Source organism: Chiroxiphia lanceolata, chromosome 16, assembly GCF_009829145.1.
Source record: "Chiroxiphia lanceolata isolate bChiLan1 chromosome 16, bChiLan1.pri, whole genome shotgun sequence".
In the NCBI taxonomy this organism is placed as follows: domain Eukaryota; kingdom Metazoa; phylum Chordata; class Aves; order Passeriformes; family Pipridae; genus Chiroxiphia; species Chiroxiphia lanceolata.
Window position 1 is genome coordinate 1,938,709 of NC_045652.1, and position 16,322 is coordinate 1,955,030.

General features: G+C 44.8%; 1 protein-coding gene across 8 annotated transcripts in view; it reads right to left on the reverse strand.

The window, feature by feature from the left end:
* C16H16orf71 (chromosome 16 C16orf71 homolog) overlaps positions 1–16,322 on the reverse strand; it is a 93,066-nt gene that overhangs the window by 42,272 nt on the left and 34,472 nt on the right. For 7 of the 8 annotated variants that reach the window (XM_032704144.1, XM_032704148.1, XM_032704149.1 and 4 more), the window contains 3 exons: positions 12,834–13,028; positions 4,440–4,556; positions 1,938–2,082 (listed from right to left, as the gene is read on the reverse strand). In XM_032704144.1, the coding sequence (XP_032560035.1) occupies positions 1,938–2,082; positions 4,440–4,556; positions 12,834–13,028 (457 nt within the window). The remainder of the gene's footprint in view (positions 1–1,937; positions 2,083–4,439; positions 4,557–12,833; positions 13,029–16,322) is intronic. The other variant, XM_032704150.1, reaches the window with a different exon arrangement.

Sequence of the window (16,322 nt, forward strand, 5' to 3'; positions counted from 1 at the left end):
ACTTTTACCTAATGCTAAATCTGAGATTACTGAAGGTGCTCTATTAAAGACAGAGGAGTTGGTTGCCTCATATTTGCTGTGGAAAGGTGTGAGCACTGGGTTAGTGATTACAGAGCAGGTGATACACTGGAAGTGCCCCTGCCCATGGCAGGGGGTTGGAACTAGACAGTCTTTAAGGTCTTTTCCAACCCAAATTCAGCACTTTAGGTTCCTGTGCAGTCTGTTGTTCACGATCACAAACAAGGCTGGGGATTGAAGTAGAGACAGGACAAGAAGAGGGTCCTGTGGAAAGGGATGTTTTTGAAAGGGATCACAAACTAGAAATTTGAAGACTTCTTTTCTACATTATTTCCTTTTGCGTCAAAACCAGATTTTGTACAATGCTGTAACATCAGCTGCATCAACTCTTCCCCATGTCTCTGGCAAACCTTTTCCCATGTCTCCCAGTATAGCTGGGTCCAGGAAGTAATCCCAGAAAAAACAAATTTGGCTTCTCTGCAGTTCTTACTGCAGCTGTTAGAAAAAGCAGCAAGGCTTCCCTCAGGTTTAAAAGCATATTCAAAGACATAATTTCTTGCATAAGAATCAGAAACCAGAACAATAAGTCTCTGGAGCAGGTAGATGATGAAGCAACTGGCTGTAAGTACTTAAAATAATAATTTTCAAGTTTTCAAATGGGTAAAAGTCTAATTTACAAACTCACCCAGCGGTTCTCAGCTCAAATGAATTGCCTCTTCATACAAAATGTTCTTAAATAATACTGCCTGGTATAGAGCATTGAAGCAGATCTGCTGCCTGTCAGCTCCTAATGACTGGTGATTTTATGGTTTCCTTATTCATTTCTGGAGTCCTCCTTCATTTCTCCAGCTATCACTAGGAATGTGTTAGGTGCACAGCCCCGAGAGAACTGCAATCCCATTCCTAAGGCAGTCTGCTCCTCTTGCTTCCAAATGCAAAAAGGGAGCAGGGAGACTGGAGAATTTTCTCTGATGAAGCTGGTCTTCACTCACCTTCTGCCAGAGGAAAAGCAAACCCATTTCCCTCACTCTCAGCCTGCCTATATCTTTCCCATGGGAAATAGACTGTCTGTATGAGGTGGTGTCACACACAAACCTTCCAGGAGAACTGCCTGGTTTAAAAGAAAGCACAAGCCAGGCTATATTACAGAGGCAATCTCTAAACTTTGCAGCTAATGCAACACCTGTAGCTCTGGAATTATGTTGCATTAGCAACTAATAATATTCCATAATGCTTTAAGACAGGTTTCACCATCTCTGTTTCTCAAATGGGAAAAAATAAAGACTTGAGCGTAACATGCCAATATTTGACACATTGGTGTCTTTGTGATTTGAGTTCAGAGACCCAGATCATTTTTATTTACCTTATCTTGTTGGTCTCCCATCTCAGATGGGATCCTATTATGGGATTCTATTAAACAATATGACATTTTGTTGATGTTTTATCAGCCGATGCAATTACAGGACAACTAGATCAGTACTTTGCCCATGCTTGTGAAGTCCCAGAGGCAATGAGATGGGGGAATTGTGGAAGAGGAAGGCTGGATTTTCTGCAGCTAAAACTTTCAGCAACATAGTGGGGAACTAAATTATTATATTTAACTCACATGATTCTAACCCTGGAGCTTAGAGCACTGCAGTTTGGGAGAGCTTGCTGCAAAGGAACAACTAAAGTCTGAGACACAAAAAGGTATCAAGGGTTAAAAATTCAAATAGTTGATATTCAACAGTGGGAACAGAAGGAAAGAAACAGCCCAAGATATTGTATAATTTCTTTTGGGAAAGATATAGGGACTTATAAAGCAAATCTGACACCCTCTGCCCGTGCCCACAGCACCACGTCACCCTTCCCCTTGGATTTACAGATCTTTGTCTTCCCTTCAGCATCATCACACGATCTGAAGGAAAAGCAGAGCTCACCTGAGCTGGAGAGCAGCACGTCCTGCCGGGGATAGAGCAGGCGGAGGCCACAGACATCCAGGCCAGAGCTGAGCAGCAGCTGCAGCAGGTGATGGGCAGCCAGGGGACTTCGGAGGAGCCTCTCAAACAGCAGCACCATGGCAACCTGAGCAGAAGGAGCACGTTGGAAAAATGAGGCAAATGCTTCCAAGCCTTCAACAACCTCACAGTTGCATCCCTTCTGCTCACCTTTGGTTCCCAGGGTGGATCTACACTCCAGGAGCTACGAAGAGGCTTGGTTTTGGTTTATGTTTGTGTGCAGTTCACAAGAAGGCTCTTAGCTTTGGACTGAATCACAACTATCAATGATAATTCTAATTTAATCTATTTCTGTTGATATAATTGTGCCTTTTGTCACGTAAACCTACTAGTAAAAAACTGCAAGGTCTCTGGGGCAGAGACCAAAGCACAACACCTCTGCTGTTTAACTCTGTGTACTACCATTTGCCCATCTTTCTAGATGATTAAATAACTGGTTTTTTCTTTATACCTATAAAAGTGACATAATCAACATTAAAAAAAAAGATCAAAAGGCAAACACATGACTGGTACTCTCCCAAATTTACATTTTGAAGTCTACTCTACCAGACTCATCCAATTCAGCCCATTCTGGCATGTAGGAAGACACACACCAACACGTTCTCAATGTCTATACGGAAAAGGGAAGCAAATTATTATTACTTTCCCATCAGAGAAATAAATTGTTTTTAAAAGGAAGTGCTTTAAAACAGGGAATGGTGTGGTGCTGTGGATAACAGACTGTTTTGCTGTAGGTCACACAAGCTGATTGCACTGGCCCCAAATCTGGGCACGGTTCTCCTGGATGCAGAGCAGCACGAGGATTTGCCCAGATCAAGGTTTACAGCTGCAGCAAATGCCAAATGAATTCATCAGTACTGGACACTTGAAATGAAATGCTACTCCCCCGTAAAGACATTGTGAGGCTCATACCAGCACACTAAATGGAGATATAAATTTACTCAAATCATATAAAAGTGGGCTAATTAGGAATAAAAGCTCTATTTCTTTATGTTTGTTTAGCTCAAGCTTTCCAGATATCAACCCAGTACTCACAGCAGCCAGGAAGGGAGTATTTTCTGTATCTGCTCAGAGTCCCTGGAGCTTAGCTGCCTGGGCTTGGGGCCAGCTGTGATAATGCAGCCACCCAGCATCAGGGAACCTCAGGAAGTGCCCATCTCCCCTCTTTTTGGGGGCCTGGAACTTGGCTTTTCTCTCTGGCAGAGCTTTGTTGAGGTGGGCCTGGCCCAGTCTTGGATGTCACCAATGCTGGCCACTGTCCAAACCCATGGATTTCCTGGCTTGGCCTTGTCACTGCGGATTTCCACCTGGATACTGTGTCCAGCTCTGAGGCCAGCAAGGCAAGAAAGAGCAAGTCCAGAGGAAGCCAGGGAGTTGTTCCAAGGGCTGGAGCCCCTCTGCTCTGGAGCCAGGCTGGGAGAGCTGGGGGCGTTCACCTGGAGAAGGATCCAGGGAGACCTGAGAGCCCCTTCCAGGGCCTAAAGGGGCTCCAGGAGAACTGGAGAGGGACTTGGGACAAGGGATGGAGGGACAAGACAAGGGGGAATGGCTTCCCACTGCCAGAGAGAAGGGTTAGATGGGATATTGGGAAGAAATTCTTCCCTGTGAGGGTGGGGAGGCCCTGGCACAGGTTGGGCAGAGAAGCTGTGGCTGCCCCATCCCTGGAAGTGTCCAAGGCCAGGTTGGACGGGGCTTGGAGCAACCTGGGCTAGTGGAAGGTGTCCCTGCCCATGGCAGGGGGTGGCACTGGATGAGATTGTGACATCCCACCCTTAACAGGAGGAGGCACCTTTAAGGTGCCTTCCAACCCAAACCATTGTGTGTTTCCATGACTCTTGGCTGGCTCTGGTTACTGCTGCTGGACCTGCTCTGCTCTTCTCATAACAAATTACTTTACACAGGAGTAGGTCCCATACATTTTGATGGGCACTCCTAAACAGACGGGAACATGAGCTAATTTAAGCCACCTTAATCTTCTCTTCTCCTGGAGTAAAACAAGTAGAATTACTTCCTACTTGTTCATACAATACACAGAGTTACTGTAAGTCAGGTAGTACCAGAACCTTCAGAAATTTCCTTGAATTTTTCTGAGCCTGAGTTTAATCAAAGATGTGCTGTATGCTGGCTTACAGTCAAGTGGTTTCAGGTTATCAAAATTTTGTCGACTGTTACTGATTTGCACCTGGTTGGTAGCAATTTCCTCAACACACAGATTTCAATCTCCTGTGGCTCAGAGCAATCAGCACATCAATACTGATGACATGAAACACTCGGCTGGTACATTTAGGTCTGAGTGAAAAATACTTCAAGATCAGTATTTATACCAAAGCTCAAGACTGAAATATTCCAGGTCACCTAATTGTCTCTCAATGTTCCACATCATCCCACAAGTCAGGAAGGAGTGGTGTGCTTGCTGTTCTTTACCTCAGTGTCTCTATCTCTGCAGGCCTCCATGGCACTGCTGTCAGGGAAGTATTTGTCACCACTTTCAACTGTCTGCCAGTAAAATCCATTTGGCACCACAAACACCTTCTCTGCTGCCTGAAACACACAAAGGACATCTCTCACTTGCATGTTACCTTGGTCTCTCAAAATAAAGGGCTTGGAAAAACAGAGTATTTTATGGCTAGAGACCACCCAAGGATGCACGTGGGTGGGTTAAACTCATTAGTCCAATGTTGTTAATATATCATTTGCTTTTTTACAACCATTCCTCTTGCTCCAATTAAGTGATATCCCAAGAATATGAATCTGCAACTGCTTCCCGAGAGCCTGAGCATTCCCAGTGTCCAATCCAGAGACTCCCCAGCACACAGAACACCCACAGGTATCACCAGGAGTTCCATCCATAGCAGACGGATCTGAGCAGAGCCCTCGATTCTCCACGACTGTGCTGAGCACTCAGCAGAAAAGGGCTTTGTGAAAGCAATGCTCTAATTAACTAATCAAATGGAAGGGTAGGGAAGAAATTTCATGAACTTTTACATGCCTGTAACCAAAATAGGGCATTTCTCCTGCGCTCATGTCACCACAAGTGACACATATCTGTGAGACTTACTGTGTCACATACCCAGGGAGAGGCAAAAAGCTGCCATTTAGGTCACAGTGCAGCATTTCCCAGCTCAGCACCTTATTTTGTTTCTCATACATTTTCTGGGCAGCCAAGCAAGCAAGTTGTACAAGTGCAAGTGTAAGGATGTGTCACTCATGAGAATGTGCTGCGACTGGATGCTCAGTAAGCAAGGCCACAGTCCAGGGACAAAGAACTTTTGAAAGTCATGTTTGTCAAGTTCTGGCTTGGGAAGAATTGATACTGAAGATTCCAGAAACACAGATGCATTTAGGCAGAGTTCAGAGTGGGCAGGATTCATTCCAAGAATGAAAAAAAATTGTCACTTTTGAGATACAGGCTCAGATGAGGCTTCACTTTTAAAGACTCTACTCTGATTTACAGCAGTCGTTAATTTGTCCTCATCTCATGTGGACTGACCTTTCCAAAAAGCAGAAAAAGAAATTAGTTTTCAACATGGTCTCATCAGGACTTTTATTATGGAGAGAAAATGGGCTATCAGTGTATGGAGAAGCATCCATTGTGCATTCTGAGGTACATATAAAGCTGATTAATTGTGTAATCACCTGAGACATTCTGTGTGTGCTGGTTGGCCTACGACAGGCACTTCACAGCATTCTACAAATGTTATAAAAATAACAACCAGAAAATCAAATTAATCGGAATATTAGAACCCCTCTGACAACTGCCTTTCCACTTCAGTAACCTTTTATGTTGTCTCTTTCCTCTATTTCCTGCACTTCATGAGATATTTGCCTAAAAGCAGAACCGGGGATTTCACTTTTCATGCTTTTCAATCAAATCAACTACCCCAAACTCAGAGCTTTGGCATCTCTCAGTGGCTTTGTCCATTCTGTCCTGCAATTCATTGCTCTCCTGCTTCCACTGGTGCAATTACACTTGGTTGCTGTGGAAAAGATCATCAGAGGGAAAGGGCATTCAAGGAGACAGAAGATCACCTCTATTTCCAATGTAAGATGTCATCTCCCACGTGCAACACTGGTACAGTATTCCCAATGTACAAAAGAGGAATGCAGCAAGACCCCAGTCTTCTATTTATTCAAGTTATTCCTTCAAAAAAACCTCACATCTCTGAACTTTCAAGAAGGAGGAAGAGAAGAGACAAATGTGGTCAAACCACCACCAGCCCCTATTTCCATAGAAACCTTCAAGGTAATCATCCAGCCCCAGTCAGGACACACGGGGAAATCCAAGGTAAAATCTGCCCTTCAGGAAGGACCACGGTGTAAGCTGTGGATGAGGGTGATCCCAGGCCAGCCTCCCTCCCTGCCAGAGCAGGGATCTGGCCACACCTGGGAATTCACACCTGTGGGAAATTGTTACTGAGATCAGTCAGATTCTGTTTTCTAACAACCAACCTGAATGTGAGTTCACAAAGCAGCAGAAAATGAAGTTTGAAAAGTCTTAGTTCTCCTAGAAAGTCCTTCTCCTCATTAGTTAGGAACAGACAGATGGCCGTGGCATGAGGGCCCTGCTTTGTCCAGTCTACCTAAAATGCACCAGTGGCAAACTCCTGGCATAGCCTTTCTATCCATGAGCAGGAAAACCAGGGAGAAAGTCACTTTCCCTGTGCATGTAGGAGAGAATTGCATCAAGTCAGTCATTGTAATACTGAGATGAGCCCTGTTTAACACATAACACAAAGCAACCTTCCACAGGCAGTTGCAGGACCTTACAGTCACTGAAATAACTGGCAAATTCCACACTATTTATGATACTTTAGTGCTACTTCTAATGTTCCACAAGACTGTAGGTGTGAGAACTGTATTGGTTTCACCTCAGGGCTCATTCCTCTCACACCTCCAACAACATCACACCAGCTGTAAAACTTCTGTGCCAACACAGCATCTGAGGAAGCCTCTCCCAGGCCAGTGGATCCATCACCTCTGAGTGCTGACCTGTCTCCCAGTGGGAGGAGAGGAGATTCCCCCACAAGAAAAGAGGAGGATAACTACCTGAAAATACCTCTCCTGTGAGGCTCTGCAGACTCAGCACTGTAACAACCTTACATCTCATGGGAAAGGCATTATCCCAGGGAGGAAGGTTCCCTACATCAGCCAGTGGCAGCTGCACAGCCCCAGGGATACTCTGACTTATGACAGGTTTCAAACCCCAGACTCACAGAACCATGACCATTGCCATGCTGTGTCTGCAGGGCTTCTTACAGCCCTGAAATCCTCTCCACCCAAACTGCCACAATCAGGAAGAGCAGGAAGGGAAGGCACGTCCATAACATCCCATTTGTATTATTGCTTTTAGTCAATTATCTTTGTTCTTTTTTGAGTGCCAAATTGCAATATCTGCTACCTTATAACACTGAAAAAGACCAGTTTGAACCATAACTAACATTGAACATTCACCAGTTTTTCAAAAAGCATTTAGAAGAAACCCTGAGCTACTGCTTTGTTTCAGGCAATATTACCCAGATGAAGCCAGATAGTTATGGGAAGGAAATTCGCAGCAGAACAAAAATGTGTTGTAAAATCCTGAGCAGAAACAAGAATAAGCACATTTCAGAGAAGGCTGGAGCTGCGTGCAGCAAACCCATAAATATTTAACTGTCATCCAGAAATACGACCAAACCCATGATCTCTTCTTTGTGCTTCCAGTGTTTCTGTTCCCACCTCTGACAACAAAGAAATAGCTTTTGCTGTCAGATGATCTAAGAGGCTCTTTAAAGTTGCAATGAGTCTTCCAGGCTGCTTCCCAGCCAGAGCAGGAAAACAGAAACTGCAGAAAGAATCCCCATGTACTCCACAATTTCCTCTCCTCACAAACAAGGTCCTTCCCAAGGCAAGGATGTGCTCAGCTGTTATCACTGTGAGGCAACAGGAAACCCCTCCGAGGATGATGCTGCATCTCCCAGCACCTCCAGAGCCACTGGAAATTCCAGAACTTCTCCCTTCCAGCCCCACTGAGCACATTGGGGTGACAAAGGCAGCTTCTCTCACTCCAGCACAGCTCGTGTCTGATGTGATTCACCAAATCATGCCCCTGATTTAGGCAGCATCGCTCTCAAACTCTCTCCTCTCCCCAGTGCCATAAATCCCAATAAATTAACATAATATTCCTTGGGGAATCCAGATTAACACAGTGTTCCCTGCACATCTTCCCTCCCACTGTGCACACTTTCTTCAGATGTCTAAGGAATTTAGTATTTACAGCATTTAGCACAAGATCTCCTTGACATAATTCTTCTCCATATTCTGAACCAGTCATTCATCTGAATAATGTATGGGAAATTACCATGTTTTTTCCTCTTTCTGGAAGCTTTCTTCAGCTTGCAATTTGCAGGAGACAATTTTTGCCTTGTAGGTTCTCATTTGAATGAACTCATGAAAGAGGATATATTTAATTAGTATTAATAATTTTTTTTTATTTGACTAATAAGTGAAAGGATGCTATAGGAAAGAAAAGATCCTATAGGAAATGTGGAGGCACCATAGGAAGATCCCAGGCAGCAAAAAGGCTGGAATAAAGGTGGCTAATCAAGGAAGACATGACTGTATTTCAAGCAGCTTGCAATGGATCTCACTTCCCATTGTTTCCCTTCTGGACAGGGAAAGGGATATCTTTAAACACAGAAGAGAGAGTGAGACAGTAACTCCCAGCCTTTGTGCCCATCATGCACAGCACTAATGGCAAAGCACATTAGCTCAAGAGCTCTTTAAAGCTGCTCTTTTCTGGAATAATGAGCAATGAGGCACAATTTAAATGCGAGCTATCAAATTTTAGGAAGAATGAAAAACTGTAACGGTTTATTCCTCCCCAAGCTATGTCTTTGTGCCAGCTCTGGTAGACATCACTGTAGTCCTTCCTGCTTCTAAAGGTTAGGGGTTTTTTACTTACAAATACCAATGACTGAACTCCTGGCTCCAGGAAAATCAATGACAGACTCCAGCAGGACTCAGCTGGGGCCAGGATGTCACCTTCTCCCTTCTGCCTCCTGAGGGCACAGCCATGCAGCTATTCCGTGCTGCAGCAATAGATGATTTTCTAAAAATGCACAGAGGTGAGGTCCCAGGACAAATGTTTCACCCACAGACAAGTCATATCCACGTGGAATCATCAGTCAGATGATGTGCTCTTACCAAAGCTGTTGATACTTTATCAGGCTGCACAGCAAACTCAGGGTGCTAGATGTGCAAGATCAGACCCTTTGCACCAACTCAGATAAAGTCAAGACATGAGCAAGATTTGGAAAGCAAAGGGCAGGATAAACCTGTCCTTTTGAAACTTGTGCTTTCCACCTTTAGCCTGGATTTCAAACAGCCAAGCTGCTGGACTCCTGGCATGCTGCAGGCCTCATCCTGCTGGTCTGGGTTGGGAAGCAGATGTGGAAGAGCTGTTCTGGATGTTTTATCCCTCCCTAATGCCCAGTTCAGCTGCACAGCAATCAACTCTTTCAAGCCTTGGAGGAGGAGAGCACAGCCCTGATCCAGCAGTAAAACAGAGCTCACAGCAATCTGTGGATCAGGTCTCAGAGCTGGGCAAACTGTGCTGCACTCCAGGAAGCTCGGGCTGGGAAACAAAACATGGCTTGGCCCAGCTTAGGTGCTGTTCAGAGCTGCTCCTCACAGCAGGAAAGGACAAACAGAGAACACATGGGGCAATAACCCCAAATCAAACCAGCATAATTGCCCCCCCCAGACACTGAACCACAGCATATCCCAGTTATTACAGTTTGGGATGTGTGAAAGGCAATGTCCCCACAGCCACAGGCTGAAGAGAGTTGGGTGAAAAGCTGATGTAGTAGTAAGTAACAGTTCCCTGAGCGTGACTCCCTTAGCGTGGAAGTCAAATGAAGTTACAGTAAAAGACAGTGGAAGATGCTGAAGGCACCAAGGCTGTGCTGCCTGCCAATGAAATAATGTCACAGCACTCAAACTCTAAAGCTCAGTGTTCTCATTGAGCTCATGCTGAAACACAGATTCACAGACCTGAAGGATCTTCTGGAATTGCCTCCCACTCCCTCTTCAGAGGCTGCACACAGAGCTCAGGCAACTACATCTCTAAATCAGGTCCTTTAAGTGCAACAAGTGTTGCATCCAGGCTCTGCTTTTCCATGGCATCCACGGGGATTTGGATTTCATCAGCAATGTTCAGCTCTTCTTGACTTCATGGTTCTTTCAGTATTTGAAATAAAACTTGCAACTTTCAAAGCTTGTGTTTGTGAGGCTCCTCTGCTAACACAGTTAATGTCAACTCCAGCAGGGGAAACCCAAAAGTCTGAAATACCACAGGAAAGAACTGCTCTACTTTCTGCCAGCCTCCTCCCATGCATCAGCCTTCCTGTTTGGTCAGTCTGTGCTGGCTGATGGTTTGGGCAGGACTGAGTGACAGTATCAGCTCCCTGGACCCAGTCCTGGAATTCTTAGCTATGCTTAGCCAGGAAAAAAAAATGAATTAAAAAAAAGGGAGTTTTGCGTAAGTGAAAAGCAAGGAGGGAACTTTGTGTAGACCTGCCCTTAATCATTACTATTGTCTTAAAAGAGAACAACAACCCTCATGTCAGAGCAGGGAATCTACTAAAGGAGCAGCATGTAGGGAACTGATCACCTGGAGGTGCAATAAAATGGATTTTCTGGAACTAAAAGTAAAAAATCTCATCATTTGAGGAAAAAGGGGGAACCTCCATCCCTAAAAACCTCACTGACCCATACAGCACTGCCATGTCCTCACTGCTCTGTCCTGGCAGGCACCTGCACAGGTTGGGAGTTCAAGGAGACGCTCTGGAAGGAGACCAAAAGACGGTGAGCAAATATCCCAGTGTCTGGAACAACTGAGGGAGAGGAAGAGAATTTCAGTATGGAACAAAGAGGCAGAGGAAAAGCAGCATCAACACTACATATATTGCCTGTATCCCTAAGGCTGATGCATCCTAAGGCTTAACAGCAGAAAATACTTTTATTTTATGCTAATATGAAGGAATCCTCTTTTTGCTGACAAGGGACCTTGCATTAATAACTTCCACAGGGATGTTGTGACTCCTAACCTAACCTGGGGTTTAATGACTGCATTGTTACATCAGCCTGGCACGATTTCTGTCTTTAATTTACCTGGAGCAAAAGGAGGTACTTACTGAATGCTTCTCCACATGGGAGCAGGTTCTTTGGTCTCCTTATTTTGTATACACTGCCTCAAAACAAACATAAATATATAAAAAGCAAAGCATGGATCACTGGCTTTGCACCAAACCTTCAAACCAATGAAGTTAAAAGAATATGATATTGAATTTTCTATGCAGCACTTTTTGGTTGTATTTTAATGACACTTGGGAACATTCTCAGTTGGTACCACTTTGTAAAGCTTCAGGGCACACATCAGTGGTAGCTGCTGCCTGCTGTGAGTGTGGCTCATTGAGCCCTGCTTTGAAAATCAACTTTTCTGCTTGAACAGCTATAAAAAACGTGGCTGCCCCTGGAAGGGTTTAAGCCCAGGTTGAATGGGGCTTGGAGCAACCTGGGCTAGTGGAAGGTGTCCCTGCCCATGGCAGGGGGTGGAACGAGATGAGCTGTAAGGTTCCTTCCAAGCCAGCCCATCCTGTGGTTCCATGATTCCATGAAAAAGCCAAAATATGCAGTGGTCTCAGCCTAACTCAGGCCTGGGAACCTGGGTGGCACAGAGGGCTTGAACTTGAGAAGTGAATGTGGTTTTTAAATTGACTTCAGGTTTTCTGTGGCATCAAGGCAAAGATCCACCCCCAGAAAGTGTCTGCTATCTTGCTGTTCAACTCCTAATGACTTATAATTCCCCTAATAAGGGATTTGCATAAAAGCCCTGACTGTTTTAAAGGATGCCTTGGTTTATGCCTTAAAAGCGACTGCAGATTTATCTTTTACGAGTCTGTCAGGCTGCTTTATGGCACTTGCTTCTGCTTGAAAGCCACAGTGACTGCAAATCAACAACACTAAGCCTCCTTTTCCTCCACAGAAAGTGGGATAAACCTTTAGGCAAATTGCTAAGTGCACTGCTAAGCCCCTAAGCTTTGCACTGATTCTCACAGAGTCACAGTAATCCTCAGATCTGGTTGAAACTGCAGAAAGGTTCTCCTGCCATGTTATTTTCAAAACTAAAAACTTCACTGTGTAACTAGAATTGCAGGTTTTGCCATTCCCTGGAATTGTGTCTCAAGAGTTTTGTCGATTTAGAAATATTGGGAAAAGACCACGATTGTGGTGAAGTCATGGGGAAGAAACAAGTGGAACATTCCCTCAAAAGATATAGAAATCAGGCCATATTAAATTGGCTTTGAAAACCCACTCTAAATATTTACACTAAGGTAGGAAAGTTTGTAAAGGCCTAAAAGCAAGCTTGGATGTCCTTAAGGAATAAAATCCCCCCCTAAGTATAATGAATTCTTGTAACATTTCATACACTTGAATATTTGTTACAGAGCACTTGCTAAGCTGAAAGAGGTGAAAAGTTAATTATTATTCTACTTATACACAGCAGAGTATTCTTGCAGACAACTCCAGGCAGGCAAGAGATTGGAAGCACTTGATTTTGAGATGTGCTCCATCCTTGTAACTCACACACTTCCCTGGAAATCTACAGATACTAAAATCACAGAATCATAAAATATTCTGATATTAGAAGCATTTGTTTTCAAAGTCTGCTTAAATACTTTGCTAAAGTAAACAAGAATATCTGTTAACACTGAAAGAACAAGTTTTACTGGATCTGAGAAAACAATTACCAGAATTCCAAGCTTTTCTGTTCAGTACCTGAGGATCGGGATTAACAGCAACAACGTTACTGAGCAGGACAGAGGGAATATCATGAAGAAGTGGACACAGCTGGTTTTGGAAGCAACTGGCCAGTTCTGCCCTCCACCAAATAACATCTGGAAGCCATGTAGAGGCAAGAAATGCAGAAATCTTCTGGTAAAACACAGATGGTCCTCGTAGATCTTCTGTGTTCTGCAAAGAGTCAATGGTTAAAAATCAATTGGTGGTTGCCTTAGGAGCTTTCTCTCCGTACCTTGCACCTGGAACAGTTCCTTGTTTGTCTGCAGCCATCCCAGACTCCAGTTCCACACAGCTGCACTTCACATTCTGCAAAGCATATCCCTAACATAACACCCCACAGCCTCCCAAACCATCACACCCTGCTCATGACATCCATCAGCTCACAAATACTACTCCAAGGCAGATTACACCACACTGATAGAGGGAGAAAATGCCATAAACAGGACCTTAAAACAGCCCAGTACAATGAAACATTTATTTTCAAAGGGTTTCATAGGGATATGAATGAATATATTAACACCCCATCCCTGGAAGTATCCAAGGCCAGGTTGGATGGGGCTTGGAGCAACCTGGTCAAGTGGAAGGTGTCCCTGCCCATGACAGGGGGATGGAACAAGATGAGCTTTAAAGTCTCTTCCAATCCAAACCATTCTAAGATTTTTTTTAGGACTGAGACTGATATTAATACATTGACATTGAATACCTCACTGCTAAATTACAGTTTTCCATCATTTAACCTCCCCTCTAAGCCTCATTGTTCTTCAGGTTGGTTCTTAATTAGCAGAACTTTCAGAGAACAAAACTGATGACCTCAATGAGACCTAATTAGAAATTAACAGACAACAATTATGCAAAGCATCTTCTTTCCACCAGCTATTGAAAGGAAGTGACGGTCCCGTCCTTCTCTGAGCTGGGGCAACCTCACCTCGAGTGCTGGGGGCCACAATATCAGAAGGATCTAAAGCTATGGGGGAGTGTCCAAAGGAGGGACACGAGGATAGGGAAGGGTCTGAGGAGTGGCTGAGGGCACTTGGTCTGCTCAGCTGGAGGAGACTGAGGGGAGAGCCCATCAGGGTCTCTTCCTCAAGAGGGGCAGTGGAGGGACAGCTCTGATCTCTGCTCCCTGTGACCAGGGACAGGACCTGGAGCTGTGTCAGGGCAGGGTTAGGCTGGACATTAGGAAAAGGTTCTTCCCCCGGAGGGTGGTTGGGCACTGAACAGGCTCCCCAGGGCAGTGGGCACAGCCCCAAGGCTGCCAGAGCTCCAGGAGGGTTTGGACTACATTCTCTGGCACATGGTGTGACTCTTGGGGATGGTCCTGTGCAGGGCCAGGAGTTGGACTCATGGTCCTTGAGGGTCCCTTCCAGCTCAGAATATTTTATGAGTCTATGATTACTGCACACAGAAAGTGGAGCCCAAGGAAGAAAGGTCTGCAGAAAAGCCCCAAATCTAATGACTGTGAGCTGTTCTGAGCCACCAGAGGATGAAGTGAGGAAGTGCACAGACAGGAGCCACAGAGCTCTGCACAGTGCCAGCGTGCCTAATTGGGAATGCCTGGAAGATTCTTAGAAAGCATAGGCTTTACAAATCTAATTCCCATCAGACATGCTTGGAACTGCAGCTTGTCTATCAGCAAGCAGGGATTACAAGAGGTCTGTATTTAAGCATTTGTTCTGATAATAAGGAACCAAAACCATGCAGGGATGTTCAAATCTGCCTCATTTTTATTAGCTGTTTGGGGAAGGACAGAATAAAAATACCCCAAACTGAAACCCAAAAAACCAACAAAAATGGGAGGAAATAGAACTAACTACTGAATGTAGGAATAGATGCCATCCTAGTTGAACAAGCCCAAAGGCTTATTGATCTACTGAGAACAGGAGCTTTTGCCTGGAGAGACCACTATTATACCTCCTTTTATAACTGTGGATGGGGAAATAAAATGTGATAAATAATAGAAGACACACAGATGACAGTAAATAAGAAGTTGATGGCTCAGAGTTCCCTTTTGGGGGTTAAAAATGGACTCTGGCCTCTCCACATTAAGAACATTAAAATATCAATTTGTCATAATATTAAACATTTACATATACTAGGTATGTCTCATTTGCATACATTCCTATAGCAAACAGATGCAACAAAAGCACCTGGAAAGCCAGTCATATTTTGAAGGTAAGCCCTCATAAGTGGTTCTCTTTGTGCCCATAGGAGACAACTGGAACGAGCCAGTAAGTGCCCCAACAGAAATTTGTTACTGAACCATTAAAACCCTCCACATTAACAGTACAATGAGAGACTGAGGACTTAAGTGTAAGGAACAAAATCCACCCCATTTCTCTCCAGCTGTAGCTCAAGCTGCCCCAGGGAAGGAACAGGAAGATAGGATCACTTGCTGTTATTTTTCTTGTCTCTGCTGTGGCTGACATTTGGACTTGTGTTGTTCCTACCAGCTTAGATCTCTGCTGGGGAAAGCAGCAGCTTTACAAATGCCTCAGGAAGGCAAAATTAACAAGAGTCAGTGGAACCACAAAGGTAGAGCCTCTAACAAGAGGAAACTGAGTTACACCCACAGTCCTGCTTGGAGGAACTGTCCCAATACCTGCAGGTCACAGCTGAGGTGACCACTGACAGGACCCAAGGGAATGGCCTGAAGTTGTGTCAGGGGAGGTTTAGCCTGGATATTAGAAAGAGGTTCTTCCCCCAAAGGGAGGTTGGGTTGGTGGTTGACCAGGGCTGACAGAGCTCAAGGAACATTTGGATGATACTCTCAGGCACACGTGTGACTCTTGGGGATGGTCCTGTGCTGGGCCAAGGGTTGAACATGATGATCCTTGTGGGTCCATTCCAACTCCCACATTCTGTGATTCTGTGCGTTTTTTATGATGAGGGTGGTGGTGCCCTGGCACAGGTTGCCCAGAGAAGCTGTGGCTGCCCCATCCCTGGAAGTGTCCAAGGCCAGGTTGGACGGGGCTTGGAGCAACCTGGGATAGTGAAAGGTGTCCCTGCCCATGGCAGGGGTTTGGACTCGATGGCCTTGAAAAGACCCCTTCCAACCTAAACTATACCACAATTCCATGACATGGACTGGAGGAACTGTACAGCTTGTTCCACTAACTTGTGATTCAACCCTCCCCAGCTCCAACCAAATGCTCAGAGCAGCCTGAGCCCAAAAGTTCATTCAATTGTATATCACTGTTCATATTCTGAACATACACAGTGCTCAATAATTTTGCTGCTTTGCCCAACCCTTCACCTGAAACCAGCAGGGAGCAACCAGGCAGGAGGCAGGTCAGTCTCTGTTCCTCCATTTGCTTTGCTCCATAGAGAAAACATCTTGAATTCAGTTGCCTGAGACTGAAATCAGCATTAAACCTTTGTCCAGTCCAGCAGACTGCCTGCTCTCATCAGCCTCTGCCCATGGGCACTTCTGTCCAAACACTAATGCTTATTGTTTTGGGGTTTTTT